Source organism: Saccopteryx leptura, chromosome 1 (assembly GCF_036850995.1).
Source record: "Saccopteryx leptura isolate mSacLep1 chromosome 1, mSacLep1_pri_phased_curated, whole genome shotgun sequence".
NCBI lineage: Eukaryota > Metazoa > Chordata > Mammalia > Chiroptera > Emballonuridae > Saccopteryx > Saccopteryx leptura.
Window position 1 is genome coordinate 116,306,149 of NC_089503.1, and position 27,511 is coordinate 116,333,659.

Here is a 27,511-nt window from a genome sequence, read left to right on the forward strand (position 1 = left end):
CTCATATTTTCTAATATCTTACAAGTTCTTCAATAGGGTCAATTTGGGAAACATGTTCAAGAGAAAGTTGATTGAAAAAACTTATATTAGGTCCTACTTATGTAATCATAGATATCGAACTCAGACAAATTTACTTTGAGTATTTCTCTTTAGTATCTTGTAGACAATGTAAAATGTTACTTACAATTTTGTTCTTTCTCTTCGCTCTGGTTGCCTGAAGTTCAGACACTGCTTTAATCCTCAAGCATTGAGAATTTTTATATGACAGTCACCGTATTGTGTTGAGAGAGAGAATAAAACCTAATGAAATATAACTATAATGCATGAGAAGTTGCTACTTTGATTATTATGTCTTATACCAAAATTATGTTAAAATGACTATAATTGCACTTCATTATTGCCCCTTGGAATATTTTTTAATCTATATTTTTGTTTGATTGTTTTTTTAATTTGTTCATCATATCACCACCAAAGGCAAGCATACTATTAATTAACTATTAAGTTAACTAAACAGTATTTTGTATCACTGTAAAATGTATTTTCTGTCCTTTACATAGAAACAAACAAGTTTTAGGTAAATATTTAGCTCTTCTAAGACAAAATATATTACATGTCCCATGGAGCTAATATCCATTAGATGTAAACAAAGCTAATTTTAACATTGTAAGAGCAAATAGTGAATTTTTTTTGGAAGAAATTTATTAGGTCTACCAGACCTAATAAATTACCAAATATTGAAACTGATTGTGAAATAACTAAAGGCTTCTAAAAAAATAAATAAGCCATTTGGAAAAATCTCTATAAAGAATTGATAAATTTTTTTCTCATACCTCTTGAAGCCAATATACTGTAATATGTATTTTGTTGAATGAACTTCACCATTCAAAAACTTATTAAAGACTTCCTAACTTAATTTTTATACCTTTTTCTAGAGTTCCAAAACAAATTAAATACCTAGGTTAATTTACCCATGGGAAGTGTAATCTAATATCCATTACTAGACATTTACACTAAAAAGTCAATATCAAAATATAAATTTTGTATTTTATTATTTATTTTTACTTTTGTAATTTTTTTTGGTATTTTTCTGAAGTGAGAAGTGGGGGGAGGCAGACTGACAGACTCCTGCATGTGCCTGACCTGGATCCACCCAGCAAGCTCACCAGGAGGCAATGCTGTGCTCATCTAGGGCATTGCTCTGTTGCAGCTGGAGCCATTCTAGAACCTGAAGCAGAGGCCATGGAGCCATCCTCAGTGCCTGGGTCAGCTTTGCTCCAATGGAGCCTTGGCTGTGGGAGGGAAAGAGAGAGAGAGAGAGAGGAAAGAGAGGGGGAAGGGTGGAGAAGCAGATAGGCACTTCTCCTGTGTGCCCTGGCCGGAATCAAACCTGCAACTTCCACACGCCAAGCCAACACTCAACCACTGAGCTAACCGGCCAGGGTCTTACTTTTGTATTTTTTGTACTCCCGTTTTCTTTCCTTATTTTGATTTGAAGTAACTGCTATTTAATTTATTAATATCTACTTAGATGAGATGCAAGTAAAATATCTTATACCATAACTTTTGCTTTATATTATACCATTCAAAATTTTGAAAACTCTTTTAAACATTATACATATTTTCATTTTATAAGATATTACAATTCTAATTCTGGTATATTTTATATAGATAAGGGTTTTTGCGACTCATTATAAAATTCATAGTAATGTCAGTTGTCCACTTGGTAGTAAAAAAATAGACATTCTATTTTTTAATACTAAAAAATTAGAAACTGGAACTTTGTATCCTAATTTTAAAAGTGTGGAAAAGTGACTAGCTGGGTACCAAATAAAAATTTACTAAACATAAGTTGATGTTCATTTATAACATACTATACTTAATTTCATCACAGATTAAAATTTTAGTTAATTATACATATTATAGTTTATACATCATTTTTAGTTTAATGATTTATTTTAATTAAGTAAATAGTTTATCTATATTCATATTTACATTATTTTATATTTTTTAATATTTATATGTTAGAAGACATAACCTTAACTTTCTATAAATATTTAAATATCTATCTTCTATCGTAAGGGTCGGGAACCTATGGCTCACGAGCCAGATGTGGCTCTTTTGATGGCTGCATCTGGCTCGCAGACAAACCTTTAATAAAAAAAATAATAACATTAAAAATATAAAACATTCTCATTTATTACAATCCATTCATTTCTACTGCTCATGTTTATGGTTGTGGGTGGCTGGAGCCAATCACAGCTGTCCTTCGGAACAACACCAAATTTTTATTGGATAATACGTAAGGTACATGGGTCGTTGTATGGCTCTCATGGAATTACATTTTAAAATATGTGGCGTTCATGGCTGTCTCAGCCAGAAAGGTTCCCAACCCTTGTTCAATCATCTATCTATGTATCTTCTTTATATCTTATATAGAGCATTCTGTTATATTAATTCTAATTAATTTTGTGTATATTCCCACTTTCACATTGGCATTAGGTACACTTTGATGCTCTTAATACGTAAAATGTTTCCTCACAATAATATTATTTTAACATACTCTACTATTTATAATGTCCAATTAAAAATCTAATCATAATCTTTAACTTGACAGCATATTGCCTTTCAATTTTTCACAAATATTTTCAAATTTGATTTATTTTATATGAAAAATATTTTTCCAGCTTAGTAATTTTATTATATGCTTTGCTAATTTCACTGTCAACACAAATTATACATGTCCCATCAGGCATCTTCCATCTGAAAGTTCCTGAATCTTCTCATATTGGCTCAGCTATTGGAAGAATAAGAGCTGTGGATCCTGATTTTGGACAAAATGCAGAAATTGAATACAATATCGTTCCAGGAGATGGGGGAAATTTATTTGACATTGTCACAGATGAGGAGACACAAGAAGGAGTCATCAAATTGAAAAAGGTACATAGACAAGTTTTTAGACAATTGACTATGCAATAATCATTAAAGAACAAAAAGACTAACACTTGAAAATGACAGCAATTTTAACTTTCCTTCAGTTAGCAATGTTTCAAATAAAGAAAGACCCATTGATTAGGAACTCCTTGCTCTCATCAGCACTTTTATCCTGTGATTCAACAGGTAAGTATTTTTGCTGAAATGATTAAGCCTATTACTTTGATGAAATTATTAAAAATTCTTACCAGAGTTTGATTTTTAATTTCATATTGTTACAAAGGTAGGTGAAAAAATTAAGTTAAAAATATGATATAGAAATAAATTCTAACATTACCATGCTTGGTTTTGCCCCTTTTGTGACCTTTCAGAGTATAAATATCTAACTCACAAATTGTTGGTGAGCATTGACATCATAGTGGAGGAATTCTGATCTGGCACGTTCTACTACTGAAGGAGTGAAAGAAATGAGAATAATCAACAAATTCAAAAAACACTGTGAGCAGTGCTAAATTCATGTTTGACAAATATAAAACAGGATGAAGGAATAACACGTAAAGTGGAGGGTGGTTGCTATCTCATAGTGCAGTGGTCAGGAAAGGCTCTCTGTTAGCATGACTTTGCTTCTGAGACACGCAGCAAACAAGAGCTTGGTCATGTGGTGTTTGAACAATGTGTGTTTCAGAAAGATTGAGCAGAAACTGCAAAATCTCACATATGGACATACTGGGAGAGGAGGCCAATCTGTAGTCAAAGATGAGGCCAAAGACACAGAGAAGGGGCCGATTCCATACATCCTTGTAGTCCAGGCCAATGACTTGAAATAGATCATGATTCAAGAAGCCCATCTTGGGTTTCAATATAAATCAACTTTACCCTGTAAAGCCAGGACACTCTGGCTGTTCTGAGGAAGATAATGACTAAGAAGTAAAAATAAAAATTGAGCCTGACCTGTGGTGGTGCAGTGGATAAAGTGTTGACCTGGAATGCTGAGGTCACTGGTTCAAAACCCTGCACTTGGCTGGTCAAAGCACATATGGGAGTTGATGCTCCTGCTCCACCCCTGTTTCTCTCTCTCTCTCTCTCACTCTCTCTCTCTCTAAAATATGAATAAAAAAGTAAATAAAGATAGTATTTAAAAAAATAAAAATTGACTAGTTAAGAGACAATAGAAATAGTTCTTGAAACCAATGATGTAAATATGGACCATAATCTCTATAACAATGGTAGTTGTGAAAAATTGTGAGATTCTCCCTAGATTTTAAAGGAACAGCCAAAAGAGATTTTTTTTAATATTCTGATCATCTGGTAAATTACACCAAGCATTTGAATGAATTTGTTTTTAGTGTTGTAATTGGCTTAATCTTTAAGTAAGGAACCACCAGATGCAATTCCTATTATTCTGATGGAAAAGAAAAATACAATCTGTAGGCTAAATATATCTTTTTTCTTTTTTTGACAGAGACAAAGAAAGAGACAGAGAGGGACAGATAGGGATAGATAGACAGAAAGGGAGAGAGATGAGAAGCATCAATTCTTTGTTGCGGCACCTTAGTTATTCATTGATTGCTTTCTCATATGTGGCTTGACCGGGGGGCTTCAGCAGAGCAAGTGACCTCTTGCTCAAGCCAGTGACTTGGGATCAAGCCAATGACCTTGGACTTCAAGCCATTGACCTTGAGCTCAAGCAAGCAACCATGGGGCCATGTGTATGATCCCATGCTCAAGCTAGTGACACTGTGCTCAACCAATTGAGCCCGCATTCAAGCTTTATAAGCCTGCACTCTAGCAGGCAACCTTGGGGTTTTGAACCTAGGTCCTCCTCATCCCAGTTTGATGCTCTATCCACTGCGCCACTGCCTTGTCAGGTTAGACTACATATATCTTTTAAAAATAACTCAATAGTACACTTTTGTAACAAAAATTTTAAATTGCCTAATCTCTCAGCCAACCTACCTATTCAGTGAATATATTTATATTATATTGAGTTCATGCAGCATGTACACACATATATAGACAGACAGATCTCTTGATTACACATGGCAATATGATTTCATTAAAATAAAATGATGTGAAAATATTCAGATGAATAAATTTTATTAAAAACAAAATTAATTTACACAACTGTGCATGGTTTATTAATGTACAGTGTAGATATAACACCTTTAGTTTCAAGTCTGCAACATAGATAGTTATTTGATATCTGTATATATTGTGAAATGATCACAACTATAAGTCTACTTAATATTCATCACCACCCATAGTTACAATTTCTTTTAGTGTGATGAGAACTTTTAAGATTTATTCTGTTAACAATTTCTAAATACGTGGTTGTTTTGTTTAAGATTTCACAGACATGTGATTCTACGCTATGTTTGTCTTTCTCTTTCTTGCTTATTTCACCTAGTATAATTCCCTGAAGGCCCATCCATATTGTCACAAATAACAATATTTCATTACTTAATGGATGAATAATATTATAATACATGTATTTTTATCTATATCTACATATGTACATGTATATATCACATTTTTAATCCATTTATCCACCAATTGAACAGTTTGTTCCCTAATGTTTTCAATAATGGCAGGAGCAATTTATATTCCCACTAACAGAGCACAAGGTTTTCCCTTTTCCACATCTTTGTCAACACTTGTTACCTTTTGAGTTTTTTGATAATAGCCATTCTAACAAGTATGAAGTGATATATCATTTTGGTTTTGATTTACATTTTCCTGATAATTAATGATGTTGAATATAATACTTTTATATACTTGTTGGTTTGTGGTTATTTAGGGTTTTTTTCCCCAAGTGAGTATTGTATAATGCAACTATTTATGCATATATTTAGTAAGTTCTGAAAAAACTTTATCTTAAATGGATCATTAGGTGTCCCGGAAGAACTAGATTTTAATAATAAATATGTGTAGAAGCATCACCAGATGTCTTTAGTTTCACAATGATCTTAAACTTACTTCATTGAAACTTTTTCTTTAATACCTAAACACGTGATTGCAATGAACTGATGTAAAATCTTACTTATATGGAAATTATTGTCTGAAGTATACTAAATACATTTAGAAAGTCCAAAAATATCTATTCTACTTTGAAAATGTAGTTCTTTCTTTTAAACATCATTTAATTAATTGTTTGATTAACATTAGAGCACGATATCATTTGCTTTCATAGAGTTTTCCTTTATGAACTTACTTAAAATAAGCCAAAATGCTTGAAGTTGTCTGAAGTAGACACTCATTATTCTTTATCTCCCAAATCTTCATTGCTTTCCCATTGCTGTTTTGCCCTCTCTCCTCTTTTCTCTTTATAAGGGGGATCTAAGTGGATCAAAATGATGGTCAGGAGCTGAGAAAAAAAGAAAAAAAGTAGGCAATTTTTCAATGTTAATTTTTAACAGGAACTTGCATTAGTTTATGAGCATTGTGACTGAATTCCATTTCACTGCGTCACTTTGTTTGCAGTTTAACATCATGAAACTTTACAAGTATCTCCGAGGCACAAGATTCTGGTTAAAAAAAACAAACTACCCTCACTCTATACTTATGTCATATTGCACTTAGTAAAGTATAAACAAATAAAATGTGCTCAGTATGTTATTAAACATTATAATAAAAGTATGAAAATAATCAGAATAATAAAACTTTAAAATTTTTTTATCCCATCTAAACATTTTAAGATGGCTACATTTAAAATGAGAGAATAAAGTGTTTTATTTATTTTTTCTCATCACAATGATTATTATTATTTTTATTGAATTTTATCAAGGTGACACTGCGTAACATAATTATATAGGTTTTAGGTCCCCAATTCTACAAAACCTATCTGTACATGGTTTTGGGTGCTCACCCCCCCCAACATCAAGTCTTCGTCCATCACCATTTATCTCCCCCACACCCTCCTCCACCTCCCTCATTCCACCCCCAGGCAGTCACCACATTGCTGTTTGTGTCTACGAGTTTTGTCTTATTTTTTGGTCCTCTTTTGCTTTCTCCTTCTACCTCCTTCACCCAACATCCTTCACTTCAACAGCTGTCAGTGTGCTATGTATCAGTCTGTTTCTATTTTACTTGTTAGTTAATTTTGTTCATTATATTCCATACATGACTGAGATAATATAGTACTTGTCTTTCTCTGCCTGGTTTATTTCACTTAAGTTATAACCTCCAGATTCATCCATGCTGTTGCAAAAGGTAAGATTTCTTTCTTCTTTATGAACACCTAGTGTCCCATGGTATAAATGTACCACACACTTTTTATTCACTCATCAACTGATGGGCACTTGGGTTGTTTCCAAATCTTGGCTACTGTAAATAATGCTGCAATAAACATATGAGTTCATATATTCTTTTGAATTGTGTTTCAAGATTCTTAGAATAAATTTACAGATGTGGGATTACTGGGTCAAAAGGCAGTTCATTTTCAATTTTTTGAGAATAAAGTGATATAAATTTAGTAATTTTATTAAGTGAAAAGCTAAATTTATTAAATATTTAGTCAGGTTTTTTATTGGATAAATGAGAGTTGATATGTACTTATTGAGTATAAAAATAAATATAAAATTACATGAGTTAAAATTTTTCAAAGTCTGCCTGCCTTTTAGTGGCACAGTGAATAAAGTTTTGATCTGGAATGCTGAGGTCACCAGTTTGAAACCCCGGGCTTGCCTGGTCAAGGCACATATGGGAGTTGATGCTTCCTGCTCCTCCCCACTTTCTTTTCTCTCTCTCTCTCCCCTCAAAATGAAAAATAAAATCTTTTTTTTAAAAAGGAATGCAATAAATGGTTATCTTAAAAGGATTTTTTTCAAAATCTTAAATGTGTATTTATAGAAGCAGTGTGTTTTTCTTGTTATTGGTTATGAAATTTAGGTGATTAAATAGTAGGATGAATACTCAAACTTTGTAAAAAGACAATTTATCATCTTGCATAGTATCTCAAATAGTTCCATGCCATTTCTACAAATATATCTATTGGAAACTAATAAGTAATGATATCTTCTTTAAAATAAAGAATGCTAAAGTAATTTTTTTTGTTTTAAAATAAGTAAAGCATATTTAGAATTAAAAGAATCATTATTTTAATGTTACTTGGTATTTTTCTTTTATTTTAAATAAACATAGCTGTGAATGCATCAATGCAAAATTATTTTATTTTTTCTTATAAGCCTAAGATATAAAATACTTTATTCACCAGAACTCTTTAATAAATAAGCTAAGACTCTTTAATAGACATTTATGTTTTACTTTGGACATTTACACTGGACATTTATATTTTACTTATGCCTCGCTAAGCACTAAAACTCATTTTCTTTTTTTATTCTTAATGGCAAGGAAGTGAATTCAAATGATTTGGTAGCAGAGCACCACCATGTGGTTAAATTTTGAGTAACATTAAAAATAAGAACAAATTTCAAATAACTTTTATATATAGCCATATATGCACCAGAATGTAAGTTTAAAATACTCCTGTTTTTAGCCAGTCTGACATGACTAATTTCAAAAAATATAAGTAATGTTCATGATTTTTTCTGTAAATAATATGTTCCTATTTTTTGTAAAGATTTGTTTTTATCTTTTTTTTTTAATGTCTATCTAACTTCCTTAAGCAATCTCATCAACTTTAAATCAGCCCCCAAACTGACATAGCTAATGCAGGTTGTCTGGTGCCTTGTAGACATTTCCATGTGTTGCATTTTCATGTCTTTTCAAATGTAAAGTAACTAAAGACAAAGTCCTTCCCTTCTCCCAACAAAAGTGCAACTGCTAATATGTTCTCCTATGTGGAAAAGGCCCCAACTCCTTTCCAGTTCCTTATACAGAAAAACTAGCCTTTTTCTTATGCTCTTCCATTGCTACTGACCTCCCCTTGCTAAATAGACTTGAAACCCAGCCACTGATTTTTCTGATCAGGGTTAATTTTTTCCTCATGGGTTAAGTTACAACTTTCTTCATTACCCTTTTCCACCAGGGCCACAGATATTCTCCAAGTTTTAGATCTTATCTTCATCCAACTTGACTTTTCTACAACAGTGACTGGTCAAAACCTAAATCTGTTTATCTTACTTTCATGCTTAAATTCATTCTGATTCCCATAACTAGTAAGGTAAAGATAAAAACAGCAAATTTTGCAATACCTTCTTGGGCATACACACACACATGCATATACACATATGTACACACATAAACATATTACTTTAGCAATTTACTACACCAAATTATTGCGATTTCTACCAAAGATACTGTGCTAGTCTTTCTTCTGCATAGCACTACCCCACATGAATATCTCTATTGTTTCTGGTTCTTGAACATGCCTCCAGCCCATGCCTCTCATCAAAGACTTCTTTGGGTTCCTCAAGCAAAGTTGGTCATGTCTTACTTTCTTCTCAAAATGTTAGCACTTCTGTCAAAGCACCTCTAATACTTATGACGCTCATATTCTAAACACACATGGTTCTTCCTACTATAGTTTATTGTATCTGTATTTATGTTGTCATAAAAAAGAAGACTTTTTTGGCCTTGGCCCATTGTCTCAGTGTTAGAGCATTGGCCTGGCATGTGGATATTCTGGGTCTGATTCCTGTCAGGGCACACAGGAGAAGCAATTATTAACTTCTATACCCCTTACCCTCCTCTTCTCTCTCTCTCTCTCTCTCTCTCTCTCTCTCTCTGTGTGTGTGTGTGTGTGTGTGTGTGTGTCTTCCTGCCCCACAGTCATGAATTGATTGGTTCAAGTCAGTTAGCCCCAGACACTGAGGATGGCTCTGTGGAGCCTCTGCCTCGGGCCCTAAAAGTAGCTCAGTTTCTAAACAACAGATCTAAATGGGCTGAGCTTTGCCAAATAGGGGGCTTGCCAGGTGAATCCCAGTTGGGGTCCATGTGGGAGTCTGTCTCTCTGTCTTCCTTCCTCTCAATTAAAACAAACAAACAAACAAAAAATGAAGATGCTTGAAATATACAAGGTATTTAAATTTCTTGTTGACCAAAAAAAAATGTGTCCCATGTTGGTTTACTATTTCAGTTTATGAATGTGTTATTTCTCTTAGCTCTCACTTTTCTATATAAAGCTCAACATGTTTTGTAAAGTATTTTGAAAATAGTGTTCTACTGATTATATGAATGAAAACTATGAAGTTCAAAGAAGAAAGGTAACTCTGAAAACCACCCAGCTTGTAGTAAATTGCAGTAAATTACTTCAACTATTGTGAAGAATAATATATGTTCAATTTGCCCAGGTGGTGGCTCAGTGAATAAAGTATTTGCCTGGGATGCTAAGGACCAGGGTTTTAATTGCCAAGGTTGCTGGCTTGAGCGCAGGCTCATCTGGCTTGAACACAGGCTCACCAGCTTGAGCTCAGGTTTCTGGCTTGAGCTTGGGTTTCCGGCTTGAGCGTGGGATCATAGACATGACTCTATGGTTGCTGGTTGAGCTGAAGGTCACTGGCTTGATGAAGAGGTCACTGGCTCAGTTGGAGCTCTCTGGTCAAGGTACGTATGAGAAGCAGTCATTGAGCAACTAAAATGCCACAACTATGAGATGATGCTTCTCATCTCTCTTCCTTTTTGTCTTTCTTAGGGGAAAATAATATATGTTAGAAGTAAAACATAAGCTTGGTCATTCAAGAGAACTAAAAAGAATTAGCCTCCCCAGATTGTCATAAATTTTATTCATATACCTCATATATTTTACTTAAGCATTTATAATAGTTGATGAAATATTTTCTTATTTTTATGAAAAGTAACCAAAATCCTCAAAAAAAGCTCTAAAAATTCGTCTATTTATTTTGTTCTATTTTGTTTTATCTTAGTTACTGAATTTTATCCAGTTATTGTCACAAAAATATAGACATAGAAATAATGCCCATGATTCTTATAAAAATTCATTAAAATTGTCAAAAATGTGCAGTGCTGCAAAATACTAGTGATATGACTTACAAAATTTAAGTGTATTTCTAATAAAGTCTGTAACAAAGTTTTAAAAAGCTAAACTGTCAAAAATGCATGTCTTCATTTTAACATTTTTATTTTTTAAAAAACACTTAAATTAAAAAAATTTAATCTGAAATACTGTTAAAATTTGTCAAAGCTAATATCCATGTTTTAAATATCACTATTTGATTTTTTTCCTTTTGTTATAGTGGCATTCTCAAGTGTTAATGTAACAACTTTTATTCATTAACTGATTAGATTATTATTTTTAATAAATTAAACAATAATCTTCCTTAATGATGATGAGATCCATTTCCTCCCACACATATAGCTCTCCTACATAAACACACACACACACACACACACAAACACACACATTTTATTCCATTTCTCAGGACACACATAACATCCAAACATTAAATTCTTCGAGGCACTTATTACCCACTAACATACTATGTATATTTAGAAGATAGTGATGCCAGGCGGGACCAGGGAAGGCCGAGACAGGCCTCATCTGGATCCAGGTTCTTGTCATGAAATGAGAAGGAATTCAAGAACATGACAAAAAGATGTAGCAAAGCACAATAAATTTATTCTAGTGACAGTATGCACCCGAGAAGTGAGAGGAAGTGACCTCAGAGAACGAGATGGCCTGATGGAGTCTGGGTGGGAGATTGTTATTAAAGGGGGACAAGGAGGAGGGCATGGTGACCCTCTGCTTATGACACTGGTGGGGCAACTGCTAACATGGCTTGTCCTTGTCTCTTCTCTCTAAATATAATTGTTTTTGCCTTTTTGTTTCCATTTTTTAATTGTATTTATTAGTGCGATACTAGTTAACATAATCACACAGGTTTCAGGTTCCCAGCTCTCTGAGGCATCTCCTCACGCCACCTGATACACTAATTCAGAAGAATATAGACACTCTATAAACACTGGAACAATTTTTGCAGCATTATTTACAATGATCAAGATCTGAAAAAAAGCCCAAATGCCCATCAATAGACGAGTGGATCAAAAAGCTGTGGTATGTTTACAAAATGGAATACTCTGTCTCCAAAAAAAAAAAAAAAAAAAGAAAAGAAAGAAAAAAATCTTACCTTTTGTGACAGCATGAATAGACCTAAACGTTATAGGTTAAGTGAAATAAGTCAGTCAGAAATAAACAAGGATGCCTGACCAGGCGGTGGCGCAGTGGATAGAGTGTCAGACTGGGATGCGGAGGACCCAGGTTCGAGACACCGATGTTGCCAGCTTGAGCGCGGGCCCATCTGGCTTGAGCAAAAAAGCTCACCAGCTTGGACCCAAGGTCTCTGGCTCAAGCAATGGGTTACTCGGTCTGCTGTAGCCCCACGGTCAAGGCACATATGAGAGGGCAATCAATGAACAACTAAGAATGTCACCACGAAAAACTGAGGATTGATGCTTCTCATCTCTCTCTGTTCCTGTCTGTCTGTCCCTATCTATCCCTCTTTCTGACTCTCTCTGTCCCTGTAAAAAATTAAAAATAAAAATAAATAAATAAATAAATAAATAAATAAAAGAAATAAACAAGGACAATATGATTTCACTCATACATGGAAACTAATGAACAAAATGAACTAACAAGCAAAATAAAGATAAGGATTATTTTTTTGGACCTCCTAATTACAGGAAATTATGGAGGAGGAAGCCAGGGAACAGGTGGTCAGTGAAGGTAGTTTTTGTGATGTTCCAGCCAAGATGGAGAAGGGGAGGGACAGAGATTTGTCCTCTATTCTGACTGTCCTTCCTCAATGACAAGCTCCATGCATGTAGTGAATTTTGTTTGCCTTGTCTAGAATCTATAAAATGTCTACAGCATGGTAGGGTATTCCAGTAATATTTGTTGAAAGGATGAATGAAGCGCCTCAGGAATTTTGCCTTTACTGGCTTTCTCTCAGGTCCATTTCCATATGACATCCTCACACCTATTTCTTCTCATCTCAGGTCTGGTATTACCTGTCAGAGAGTTTTTCCTATCTGCTTTGTGTAATTGTATCCCTTCCTGTCTCTCTGTCCCATCACCTTGTTTTCCTCATAAATCTTATCATTTGGCCTGACCAGACAGTGGCGCAGTGGATAGAGCATTGGACTGGGATGCGGAGGACCCAGGTTCGAGGCACCGAGTGCGGGCTCATCTGGTTTGAGCAAAGCTCACCAGCTTGGACCCAAGGTCGCTGGCTCGAGCAAGGGGTTACTCAGTCTGCTGGAGACCTGCGGTCAAGGCACATATGAGAAAGCAATCAATGAACAACTAAGGTGTCACAAACAAAAACTGATGATTGATGCTTTTCATCTCTCTCCGTTCCTATCTGTCTATCCCTATCTATCCCTCTCTCTGACTCTCGCTCTGTCTCTGTAAAAAAAACAAAAAACAATAAATCTTATCATTAACTGTAAATTATGTATGCATTTATTTTTGTTGTGGGTTTCCTTTTTCATGATATAAAAATTCATGGTAAAATAGACTTAATTTAACTTGTTAGTCATTATATCCTCAACTCCTGACATGACACCTAATACAATATAATCAAATGTTTGATCTAATTTATGTGGATTTCGAATAAATAAATAAAGATGTACGTGCAGACATCATTTATGGGTGATTTACTATGTGACCTGAGGAGTGGCAGAGTTTAGGAAGATTTTCTTATGGGATGAAACAATGTTACAAACAAATAAATGAATTGACTACTACATTGATGGTAAAACTAAGTTTTGGGAAATGATTTTTTTAAAACAATGTTTGAAGTAAATTTGTATCTTTTGTGGTTCAGCCCGGTATAATAAACCTACTTTACAAGAACTTGTTCTTACTGTCTTCCCATTTTGTTTCAGCATGGCATAAATCTTTTTTCTAACTCTCTTTTTTTGAAATGACCAATCTGTTTTTTCTTTTGGTTATTTGGGTTCATTGACAGTTTTCCTTTCCATTGACCAGTAAGACCGACCACTGTAAGATTAAGAGAATAGAGTCTTAATTACTAAAGGATACTATTGTTTAAGAGTGATGTCATTACCTTGTTGGTTAAAATGACTCATGTTTATTAGAAACATTGAGGTATTGTATAAGAGGAAAAGTAAAGAAAGATGAAAGCATAGCTGTTATGAGTCCGAGTATAGTACAACTGGGTCATTGGCTAAGGGTCTCTCAAGCTGCAATCAAGGTGACCACCTGGGCTGGGATCAGTGCTGAGACTTAAATAACTTTTCCAATATAACTAATGGATGGCAGAATTATAAATAAATAAATAAATAAATAAATAAATAAATAAATAAATATATTATATATATATATATATTATATATATTTATTTATTTTGTGTGTGTGTGTGTGTATGTGTATGTGTGGCTTTATGACTAAGTTTCCTATTTTACTTTGATTGTGTTGCTAGCTATTGACCAAAGTCCACTGTCATTCTTAATGGCATCCTTAAGCACTTGCCAGGTGGTCTCCTACACTCATAAGGTTACTTAAGGTTAGGAGGAAGTCCTAACCTCTTCCTTTCATAAGTTCACATGAAAATCAGATCCCTTGAGAGAAACTTCATTATTAATTAACTTAACATTGAGTAATATCCTTGATTATATTTGCATAATTATTTTTTTTCCAAAAAACAACAAATTCATGTGATGATAGCTCATTCAACTTACAGGTCCCTTGCACACTTGAAGAATTTTGGGAATATATTTAAATTCAATCAAAGCTGCTGCTTTTCAAATTCTCAAAATATACCTCTAGCTTTGCATTTCCACACAAAATTGTTTAGAAGCATGGTGAGTCCAGAATAATCTCAGAAAGTTATTCTCTTGTATCTGACATATAAACCTAAAAATAAATGGCCAAATTGAAAAACAACAAGCATTTATTTGATATCTGAGAGAATAGCTATTCAGTAGCACTGATTTAAGCAGAAACCCAAATAGTGTTCCAATTAGGAGGTGAAGCCAAGGGCTGTTTATGAAAAAGGGAAGGGGAATAATTACTTAAATAGAAAGAAGGAATTTCTAAACATATTACAATCTAAGGAATGAATTTCTTTAAGTGTGGATAAGCTAACACAGTAATGTTAATTCTAAAGAATGCCTTTGATTTTTAGTCTGGTAATTATAATGTCTGTTTTTCTGTACTAAACAGCTGCTTGGAAAACAATGCTGCTTTAAGCTTTCTCCAAAGCTTATTTTTCAAGTTGACTTAATAAAGGTTTGAAGAGTAAAACAAACAAAGTAGTTTTTTTGGCAAGTGGCAGACCTAACTACATTTGTGTGTATGTGTGTTTGTGATAGAGACAGAGAGAGTAACTCAGAAAGAGGGACAGATAGGGAAGGACAGGACAGATGGACAGACTGGAAAGGAAAGAGATGAGAAACATCTATTCTTCATTGTGGCACCTTAGTTGTTCATTGATTGCTTTGTCATAGGTGCCGTGACCAGGAGTCTGCAGCAGACTAAGTGACCCCTTGCTCGAGCCAGCGACTTTGGGCTCAAGCTAGTGAACCTTGCTCAAACCAGTTAGCCCGCACTCAAGCCGGTGACTTCGGGGTCTCAAATCTGGGTCGCAGTCTGACACTCCATCCACTGCGCCACCACTTGGTTAGGTCTAACATTGTTTTTAAAATAGCTCTATTCTGTTTTCACATATGCCCAAAATTGCTCATCCTTCTTTGACAAGAAAAAATCATTTGGCACTTAATATTTTATGTTGTTTTCCATGAATGGGACCTCAATAAAGTGAGAGCAAAGATAGCTAAAAACAAATATGCTAAAAAGTGATTTCTTACCCAAATCCACATTTTATACTATGATGAACAATTGAATATATCTAATTCAATTTTTTCATATTCTGGTTTCTTACTGTACAATTTTCTACAATATCAATTGTTTTATGAAAATTCCATTCTCACTAATTTTCCCTTATTGAAACACCCTTAGGAACAAGGAGTTACTCAACTAAATTCCCTTTAATCAATCATTTTCTTACCTTTCTAGAAAGATTCATAATATTGAATGGATCCCAAACAACACCAAAAATTTTTCATTTATTGTGCAATAGCTGAATTAGTTCACCTTTATAATAGATTTCTGTCATAGAATATTTTTTTTCTAACAAAATGAATTCTGTTAGTTTAATATTTATTTCAAATATTAGAGTTTTTGTCGATTGTAAAGTAGATGTATTTCATTACTGAACACCACCCCTGGTCTCACATGGGTTTGATAAAGTCAAGTAGAGAGAAATCAGTATTGTGTATCTTTGCTCTTTCTGAACTACTCAGTTTAAAAAAGTGACATAGCCTAAGGGTCAGTTTCATGAAGAAGGAAGTTCATCTAGGATATTATGTGGCATTTCTCCTATAATTTTCTCCATTATTTTTTTCACTGAAAGATATCTCTTTTTCATTGTAGAAAGAATTTTTTGTATGTACAGAAGCATTTTTTCATCTCACTCTGCATCTTTCTGACCACCAAATGCTTGCCTGCTCTGAGAGGCAAGGGGTTCTTAAAAAACATAGATTATGTCTGATTTCCTTTAGAAATTTTTAAAAAGATTTTAGAATTCTTTTTTTATGTACTGGCTTGAAATGAACTAACTATAAGTGGAGAGTCACGTCCATCCTATAGCTATAGAATTTTAATCAAATAGGTAAATAAAATTGAGAGCTTATTTAGAAAAATTTCACCTAATCATATAGATAGTCAGAGGCATTTCAATCTCTAACAGAAAGTAGAGAAAAATGAGGAAAATTTAGGACTAACTCCAAAATTCTAGTATAAAAGTTAATTCAGAGCCAAAAAAAAAGGACGTAAGCATGAGCCAGAGCAACACATAATGATTTTGAGGCAAAAAGACTAAAGACGATAAAGTGAAAACAGTTTTACATTAGAAGTTAGGGGTCACCAGGATAGAAAAAACATGTTGTTAATATCCATAGAACATATCGAGTTTACAAAACCAGAAAATATATTCTTCTATGTTCTTTAACTTGGATTAGCTAAGGCATTCATCTATCTTATACATCAGTCTCACTCTTATACATCAGACATCACTTAAGGCATCCAATTTTTCTTAAAAACTTCAAATGATAGGAAACTTAGTACTTCTTCAAACAACGCATTCCTTAAACAAGATGGCATGAGTCTCATTATTCTGGTTTGTTGAATACAGAGGGAGAGCAAACCTTAATTATCATTGTATCTTTTTCTCCTCAAGATGCATCCCAGATCTTACCACAGTGAGAGCCATCAGTAGTTTCAAAATTAATCCAACTTTGAATGGTTTGACTTGTTAAACATTTTTTACTTTTTTAAATCTAAAGTTACTTTTTTAGTAATTTAAATAATTATTACTTCTATAAGAAACTAGTAGGCTCTGGTTGGTTGGCTCATTGATAGAGCATCGGCCTAACGTGTAGATGTCCCAGGTTCAATTCCTGATCAGGGCACACAGGAGAAATGCCTATCTAATTCCTAACCCCTCCCCCTTCTCTTTCTCTTTCTCTCTCTCTTTTTCTCTCTTTCTCTCCTGCAGCCATGGCTTGACTGGAGCAAGTTAGGCCCAGACGCTAAGGATGGTTCCATGGCCTTTGCCTCAGGAGCTAAAAAATGGCTCCGGTTACAACAGAGCAAGGGTCTCAGATGGGCAGAGCATTGCCTCCTAGTGGACTTGCTGGGTGGATTCGGTCAGGGCACATGTGAAAGTCAGTCTCTGCCTTATATCTTCTCACTAAATTTAATAAATAAATAAATGAAAGAAACTAATAAAATAAACTTACAAACTTACCATATTTAACATGATAACCTTTCAATATGTGAAATTGTGTGTGCACTGTCTTGCTTTGATCTTCTTCATTCAGGGCTAAACATCTGCAGTTGGATTTGTGACAGTTTCCTGCTTTTCTCTTGAATAATGGTTGGCTATCGTAGATTGCAAATAGATTGTCTTTTTATGAGTTTGACACCTTTCTCAAAACAAGGTGCGGGCAAATCAAAACAAAAGCACATAGGAATTAACTTCTCTTATTTTCAAGAAATATTTCTATTCACATAACCAATAGCAATAATATCAACCATTGCAGTTATCATGCCAATCTCCACATCTATTGGCTTAAGATACATAAAATTTCCTAGCAGGAAAGAGATGGAAATAGAAGAAAATCAATATTATATTTAAATGGCCATGAGGTAAGCAATTTAAAACATAAAAATTAAAAGAAAGCATTAAATACAATGCAGATAGAAACATGAATAAAAACTGGAGAAGTAAAAGGGAATAATTAGAGGTAAAATAAATAGATCCTTCTGAACGTGCACTAAATGTGGAAAAAACAATGTCAAGTTCAGGAGGTATTACAGTTTGCTATAGCAAACTCCATAGAATCATAATAGTTTTTGAAGATTTCACAGTGATCTTTATATTTGCTTTTCCATCCTCAGAGAAAACACATAAAACAACAATCTTCTCCTTGAAAAAGAAAACTATACTTCCTTTATTTTCCTAGGTGTACTGAGGTATAAATCGGATGTGTCAACACAGTAATTAGCAAGTCTAGCAAGTCCTAGGAGTCATGCTAGAGGGAATTAATTTAGAAAACAGAAAGTTTTAAAGGCCTCAGTAAATCTCTGTATTAATGTTAATTTCATCATTTTAATTTTTCATAGTTGATTAGAAGTTAGAGCCATTGACCTTAAAAGGTTTCATTTACATAAAACACAACAGCCACACCATATTTCTAGAATGTAATATTTTCAGTTATTGGAAACATAAAACTAAAAACTAATATTCAGGAAGAAAAATGAATACAAGCAGGGTTTAAAAGTTAAAATGGAAAATCAAGGAATTTATGGACAAATGACTTCTAAATATTATATTTCACAGCTTACTTTGATCATACATTTTCAAAGCCTTAATTTTTTGTAAAATATCCTGACTATGCCTAATAACTACAGTGCCTAACAATTATATACTCAATACTGACAAAACAATAGACTAAAACTCATTTCATATTAACACTGTGCATGCTTTTTTAAAATCCCGGTACAATTCTTTTTTTTTAAACAAAAAGACCTAAACATTTAAAAGCGTTTAATGAGAAATGATATTATTGTCAAAATAACAAAAGCGGTCCAAGAAGAAAACATATTTTATTATATCAAATTTAAGTAGAATCTAGAGTATTTTCAATTATCCACTTTCAATTTTGTTATGTTTTAATTACAGCTAAGTTCCACTAGAGGTCAGAATTGTATAAGAGTAGAAAATGTTTTTCTTAAAAGTTGTTTCTTTCGCTGTTTTAACGCTTCATATAAAATGAATAAACCCTACCTACCATGTACGTGCTCATATATGTCATTTTAATGTATATAACTGATTATTTTTACAAATTACCTAGAATCTTCTACAAGTGGGTGATTCTTTTCTTAAAACATTTACCTTTTCCATTAAGAATAAAGGACAAGGAAATGCTGGAACCAATACAATTTGTATTCACTTGCAAACGAGCTGAAGCTAGTTCACCATTTTTGCTGCATTCTGTATGAATGTGGTCACTCCTCACTTTTGGTTTGTCCTTGCTACAGCCATTAGATTTTGAAACAAAGAAGGCATATACGTTTAAGGTGGAAGCCTCCAACCTTCACCTTGACCACCGGTTCCACTCCGCCGGCCCTTTCAAAGACACAGCCACGGTGAAGATCAGCGTGCTGGACGTGGAGGAGCCGCCGGTTTTCAGCAAACCCCTGTACACCATGGAGGTTTACGAAGATACTCCAGTTGGGACCATCATTGGCGCGGTCACTGCACAAGACCTTGATGTGGGCAGTAGTGCTGTCAGGTAAGAAAAGAAAAACAAAAAACCTCCTTTTTTCTGTGCCAGAAAAAGAAATAAAAATTTATAAAATGATCTCTACAAACGTGTATGAAAATATTCTGATTTTGCATAAATATTAGTGGAAAAGCTGTAGGATTTGAGCAAAAACACCTGATGTAAATCCCTCACAGAGTTTACCAGCTGTGTGATGTTGGACATGCTACTCAAGCTAACTAATCTCAACTGTTCCTCTATAAAAGAGGTTTAATAATACAGCTTCAAAGGATGATTTTCATGAGTAATGATTTTAAAATATTTTACAGTGCCTGGAATATAATATGCATTTAATACATTTTCAATTCATCTAAAATCTCTGTCTCTCCCAAAAGTTAGGGTTTGAAAAAGATGGTTTTAGCATTTGCAATTTGCAGTTCATTTCCTCACTGTGACCATGCATGTGCTAATGGAACCAGTCAGAGCCAGTTCTTGGGTAAGATATTATGGAACTTCTCAAAACGCAGACTGTGTCAGGAGCTCCTAATGACATAAGGCTTCTGGGTAGTGAGTCAACAAAGCAGTCAATGGAGTAAGAAAATGTAAGGAAATCTCTCTTTCCACCCCTCAGAACCATAAACTCCACTTGCACTACTGAACATGGTAGGATTTCCTTCTTCCTCACTCCTATTTGGATGCTGCAGTGGATTTTGAGACTTGTTTTCATTCAACTTTGCTTCTTCTGTATGCTTAAATTCCTTGCTACATGCCCATATCCCACATATCTACAAGTATTGAGGGTTGGGGGAAGGGGCGACAGAAAAAGTGACAGAGAGAGAAACAGAGAGAGAGAAGACAGAATCTGAATCTTGCACCTCTAAAAGGCTGAAGTTTAGTATACAAGAATCAGACCAAAGAAACATTAAGTAGACTTTTAAAGCAAAACATTATATATAGACATATAAGATTTTATGCCATGGGATAGTTAATGATAAAAAACTAATCAACTGCCTGACCAGGCAATGACACAGTGGATAGAGCGTCAGACTGGGATGCGGAAGACCCAGGTTTGAGACTCTGAGGTTGCCAGCTTGAGCACGGGCTCATCTGGTTTGAGCAAAGCTCACCAGCTTGGACCCAAGGTCGCTGGCTCGAGCAAGGGGTTACTCGGTCTGTTGAATGCCCACGGTCAAGTCACTTATGAGAAAGCAATCAATGAACAACTAAGGTGTCACAACAAAAAACTAATGACTGATGTTTCTCATCTCTCTCTGTTCCTGTTCTTATCTATCCCTCTCTCTGACTCTCTCTCTGTCTCTGTAAAAACAAACAAACAAACAAAAACAACTAATCAACTATAAAGCTGTAACCTCAACACATTCATAACATATAACAAAATCTCAGGAAATGTTTTGAAAGCATTCAGGTCTGCTCTTGGTATTTATTTGAATCCATCCCCTAAGTGTCCCAGATATGTACCTTCTTAAAGCATGTCTATAATGAGGAGATAACTCTAAAGAAGAACAATTTGTCTTGGAAAAAGGAAGACAAATAGCAATAGCTGGGTGCCCCTACCTGTCAGGTCAAATGCTGGCTAATTTACTCGGTGGATTCAAGTTGTTGCTATACATGACTATATAACATGATTCACTTCCACTTAAACTCCAGAAAACTATATTTATTACCAGTGTTTGTAGGGTTAGTCTCAAGAATCTGCTGTTAGTTGTTATATATTAACCTGTCATCATTCATCAGTCTTGTTCCTGAAGTCCCTGCATATGTGTTGATAATTGTGGAAGTGGGAAATGCCTGGTGAGCAGATTTACAGGTGCTTTCAAGAATATAAACAGTTATGGAAGAAATATTGATGGTTGTAAAGAAAGCAATAAAAACTAAATAATTATGGATTGACATTCTCTACAGTAAGATAAATGAGGAGATATTGGGGCATAGTGGAACATGTTACCTTGGAAAACATGCCAGATTATTTTAATTTACCATATGTCCTATTTTTGAAGACTGATAAAGCATGATGAGGTAAAAATATTACTAAATTCTGATTTAGGGTAAAATTTGAAAACAAAAATAAGCAGAGAGTTTGTAAGTAAAAATACTTTCTGGTAAAGGTAGGTGAGAGCTTCCAAATACAAGAAAATAGAGTCAAGACCCTGGTGTGAAAAATAAGGGAAAGCTACATTTTTTAGAAACTTTTTAGGTACAAGCTCAGTTTTGTTGTTGTTGTTGCTGTCCTTTTTGGTTGTTGTTTAATGTCACAGGAGCTGGTGTCTGACAAGTGCTACTTTTTGTGAAATACAGTAGTATCCCCAGTCTCACTTTGTATGGGTACTGACTCACTAAAACTGTAGACACAGATGGATCCTATGTGGGGGTGTCAAAAATAAAACTGCTGCTGAACCAACATGAAAGTTGTCTCTCTTCTATGCCCTTGGATTAAACGATAAGCTTGAGTCATGTCAACTGAGGAAACACATGGCATGAATCATCTTTTCTTAGTCTTAACACACATTTGCTCACATAAGAATGATAGTAAAAATATGTTGTGAAGAATAAGCATCAACATGTAAAATTACTTGACATGTTTAAGTGTGGCCTGTTTGTTTCCTTTGCTCTTGCTTAACTATCTTTTCACAGGATTATCTTGCAAAGCATTAATTTAGGACTATGTTATTCTGTACTAATGGGTATTCATTAATACAATTTTATCATGATAGAGCTAGAATGCAATGGCATTAGTCAAAAGTTGAAATAGTTTAAAAGAAAAGTTCAGTTAGTTGTATCCAAATAATGTATCCAAATATGCCAGTTCTGGTCCCTCCTACCCAGAGATGAAGTTCCTTTTTTCAGCTTTTGGAATTTTCATTTATTATGAAGTATCAGATGTACAACATAGTGGTTAAACAGTCAGATTCTTTAAAAGTGATCTCCCTGGTATTTCAGGTAACCATCTGGCACCATACAGTGTTATTACTATATTGTTGACTATATTCCCTACGCTGTACTTTACATCCTTGTGACTATTTTGTAAGTACCATTTTGTACTTCTCAATTTCTTTATCTTTTTTACTCATTCTCCCAACCTCCATCCATTCTGGCAACCATTAGTTTATTTTCTGTATCTATGAGTCAGTTGCCATTTTTTGTTTGTTTTGTTCTTTAGATTGCACATATAAATGAAGTCATATGGTATTTGCTTTTCTCTGTCTGACATTTCACTTATCACAATGCCTTCTAGGTTTAACCATGCTGTCACAGACACTAAGATTTCATTATACTGCACACTGCATCATGTGGGCACACTACGTCATATGCCCACCACCCAAAGTCAAGTCCCTCTCCATTCCCCCCCCCTTTAATTTGCATTTCTCTGAAGATTAGTTGAGAATCTATCTTTTCATATCTCTTGACCATCTTTTGTCTTCTTTGGAGAAGTGTCTATTTCAGTCTTCTGTCCACTTTTTAATTAAATTATTTTTGTTGTTGTTGAGTTGTATGTGTTCTTCATAAATTTTGGATATTAAACCCTTATTGGATGTATCACTGGTGAATATATTTTTCACTCAGAGTTAAATTTCTAGTTATTGGTTTCTTTTTTTTTTTAACTCTTCTACCTTTTGCATTTAGCTGTACTCATTTTCTGCCTTTGTTCTATCCTCTGACTGTCTCATTATACAGTTCATGGAAATGATTTCTCACGAGTCAAATGAGAGTAAAATTAGTGCAGTCACAACTACGGAGGTAGGGGTCTCACAACAGCAGTCAAATTTAGAAATGAAATTTAAAATAGATGACTTTTTTGTTATAGTAGAAGTTAATATCTATTTTTGTTATAAGTGATTTGAGTTACAGTGAAATAGTAATAGATGGTTTTGTTCAACGTTTGTCACTTTTGTTACAAACAAATAAAATTCTTAGTTATACTATCAAAATAAAATTTAAACAAACTCATTTTGTATATAAAATGTATAAAGCTTTGGGGGGCAGGTGAAAGTTAAGTTTCAGATATAAAGGAATTCACAGTCAAGAGGTCATGCATCATTATTTCAAAATGACCAAAATAAATGAGTAAAGCTTAAAAAATAGGAGGGAAATAAAAATATGACAACTATAGTTTTAATAATTTTTATCATGTTGCATTTCTCCTTCTTTAGAGACAGATTTTAATGATGCATACTTCACAATGCAAACTTTAGAGACAGAAGAGTTATCACTTTATAAAATTATTATAATTTTGTAACATATTTAGTTTCTTATCAAACAAATGAGAAGTTATCTAACCTACCTAAAATATAACTTTTAGTTCCACTAAGGGGAAAATAAGCATGAGGAGAAGAATGAAAAAACATGAATAAATAAAAGCAATAGGAAATTAACAACTACTACTTAACAAAGTTTGAGAGAAATGCATCGAGAATCCTAAGAATAAAATTCAGTTGTGATCATTGATGAAAGAATTACAATCTAATTGCGGCTGTATGAGGCTTAAGTTTTCAGAAGATGTTTGTGAAAATTAGCTGAACTAAATTTACTTGCATTTTATTATATGCCACAAGACAAAAATATATATTTTTTAAATCATTAGTGAATAAGAGGATACAAAATTTTTGAACTATTATTATTACCTGAACAAATGAATATTTCCTACTGTGACTTGAATCATTACTGCTACATCTTTATTGCTTAAAGAATGAGATGTAATACTTTTGGAGTAACTATACCATTAAGTACTTTTTACAAAATGTACCTAAGAATCTGGCAGTGTCAAAGTTAACTTTTCCATAGCTATGAGAAAATTATCAGGCAAATTAAAAGTTACAATTTTAAGGAGAATGCTTACCTAATGAAGAGAATCAAACTTTCTAAAAGTGTTTCTGAAAACTATTTTCAGAACAGTAATAAAAATGTTCTCTGTCAAGTGGCCTTCACAGATTAAGTTAATGCTTTAATTTTTTATTTCAATTATTAAAATAGATTTCTTAGCAACAATCTCTGTGCATACTTGTTCAAATGTTAAATTTGTTTCATTTTTTTATAGATGATAAACTTTTTTATGTGAATCACATATGTCATCTACTCACTAAATACGTATAACTCAATTTCTATATTTAAGGATTTTACCCATTGAAAGAAGTGAGTTAGGCCAAATTATACAGATTATATTATATTGTTGTGATTAGTTGAAATTAAAATATCATTTTACCCAAAAATTGAATGTGGACTATCACAAAACCAATGTGCACATTGGTGGTCCACTCTGGCAAAGTATACATCAATTAAAAATTATCTTGACATTTTATAACTGGGTCAGATATTCTCTGAAATGTTCAGGAAATGTAGGAGTGGTTCTATTGTCAGTCCATTGATGATTGTTTTTTATAAATGTCTCACTGGGAAAATTATCACAATAAAAATGGTACTTGTCTCATATTTATTATTCAGTCAGGTAAAGGATTAGTTAGTCACATAAAGGTAGGATATCAGGAAAATGTCAAGATCTAATGGTAGACCTGTAGTCGGGAGTCTGACCTGCTGTGGGAAGATGCTGAAGATGTTTAGCTGAGTAGAAAATGTTCAAACACTTTTCAGGAGTGCTCTAGGAGAAAGTGGAAAGCTTTCTGGGAGAATAACAGCCAGAGAAAAGGAGGTATTGACCTCACAAAATGAAAAAGGTAAAAATTGAATGCCAGCAAATAATGAATGAGAGCCAAACAAAAGCAACACAGTGTGAAATAGGGTTTAGATATTTGAGCTCATGGCTTGTACCTCTGGAGTTTGTGTGGGAATTTTGTGGCTCACATATTTTAAATTTGAAAACTATATATATCACAATGGGTCCTACCAGTAAGCATACATACATTTGTATGGTAGAATTTTTCTTTTAAATTTAGAAAGTAAAATGACATAATCAATAATTTGGATGGCAAGAGAAAAGAAAGAACACATACACAAACACTCATACTAACTCAATACACACAATCTATGCCAAGGCACATATATCTTCTCTTATTTTATCTTACAACAACACTCAATATTACACTGTTTAGTGGATATTATTTTCCAAATATTATAGGAGACAAATAAGACAGGGACTAGAAGGATAATTTCCTCACCTTGATTGCTCAAGATACGTGAAAGAATTAGTTTATCACCCTCATTCTTGCTGTCCAAATAGTCAGTGTTTATGCAATATTTCACTGCATCTCAGTGGTGGTTGATTTATAGAATCAAGCTCTATGTCAGTGTCAGACTGAACTGACTAAATAATTGAATTTGCTTAGTAAACTTGCAAGATACTGGATTTGGGTTAATAGAAATATAGAAACCTAAAATAAAAAATGAAGACATTATATTATGTATACATTATATGAGAGTTTGAATTTTTAAATGCTACTAGAAAATCTTAAAATTATAATTAAAAATGACCTGTGTGTACAGTGATTCATTGCAAAAATATAGATTTTTTTGAATCAACTTTGTAAATTATAATATTGCTATAAGCTATAATTAACTAGAAGTAAAGTGATCAATGGTATCAGTTTTACTTGAGTTTTCTGGGCATCAGGATTTTCAGTACTAAAACCAAGAAAGTCCTCAGCAAACCAGGAAAAGATACTTATCATAAATACAGCCTTAAATATGTTGTTTTGAAAGAGAAATATTTAGCTATTATATATGATAGAAAAAATAGAATCTGTGCATTGAATTTAATAGAGTTTTTAAGTAGCAGCATTCAATTTTGAGGTAGATTTTAGCAAATATAAGACAGTTAATATAATTTCTATGCACATGATTGCCTTCTTCCCCAAGGCCCTTTGAATATCTTGAGGTTAGCTTTACTCATCTCTGTGTTGTCAAGGACTTGGGATGTTATTTTGCAGATACTCCCCAGTGAAATAAGCATAAATGGTGAACATTATCTTTTTAAAGTTACTTAAAAAAAAATAGAAATCAACCATATATAGTCCTTGGAAAATTTCATAAAAGAATATAGTAAATGAAATATTTACTGAAGAAAACCTAATAAAATATTTTAAGAATGACAAGAGACTGTGGCACATGACACAGGACCTGATCCCTCCCGCACACTTCCATCTCCCACTCAGCTTGAGAGAAAACCCAATCTGGGCACATGCGGTTGAGAATACAGTACATGGCTTCTCTCACCCCAGGTCCCAATCAAGAGATATAACATCTTACCCGGAAAGTCAGGATGCTAACATTTCTCATCCCCTTCAACTCTGAGTGTCAGAGGACAAATTCCAGGTGAGTGTGGTTGGGAGCAGCTTAGTAACCCCATATAATCCTTTTCATTGGGCAGAAGCTCTCCCCTGGCAGGCAGATAATACAGAGCCCAATCAGCAAATCACTTTCTCTATTTAGTTAGTTCCTGAGGAGTCAGATGGCCTTGTGTCTTCATCCATTGCCTGGAGCCTTGGCTCAGAGAGTTTCCCAAGGTTCTAGAAAGCACCTAAAAATACAGAACTTAGAATCTCTTCTAAAAATATTTGTTTTCTTTTATATTTTTAGCTTTAATAGACATAAAATTTTAAAAGGCCATAATTATAACAATGTTTCATTGGACTTTTGAATGTATAGATATAATATAGGTAGAATGTAGGTTAACATATGTATACATATATATTATATTTAATAGAATATAGCTATACAGAAGTAACATTTCTATATTTTATTAAAATTAAAATAATATAAATTAAAATATGTTGATATTTATATGGTAAAACATAGAACAGACACTGAGAAAAAACTCAAAAACATAGTAAAACATCACTAAAAG

General features: G+C 33.7%; 1 protein-coding gene across 4 annotated transcripts in view; it reads left to right on the forward strand.

The window, feature by feature from the left end:
* Window positions 1-27,511, forward strand: part of CDH12 (cadherin 12) — a 979,368-nt gene that overhangs the window by 918,967 nt on the left and 32,890 nt on the right. For all 4 annotated transcript variants that reach the window (XM_066374045.1, XM_066374074.1, XM_066374064.1 and 1 more), the window contains 2 exons: window positions 2,750-2,937; window positions 19,475-19,728. In XM_066374045.1, coding sequence (XP_066230142.1) covers window positions 2,750-2,937; window positions 19,475-19,728 — 442 coding nt within the window. The remainder of the gene's footprint in view (window positions 1-2,749; window positions 2,938-19,474; window positions 19,729-27,511) is intronic.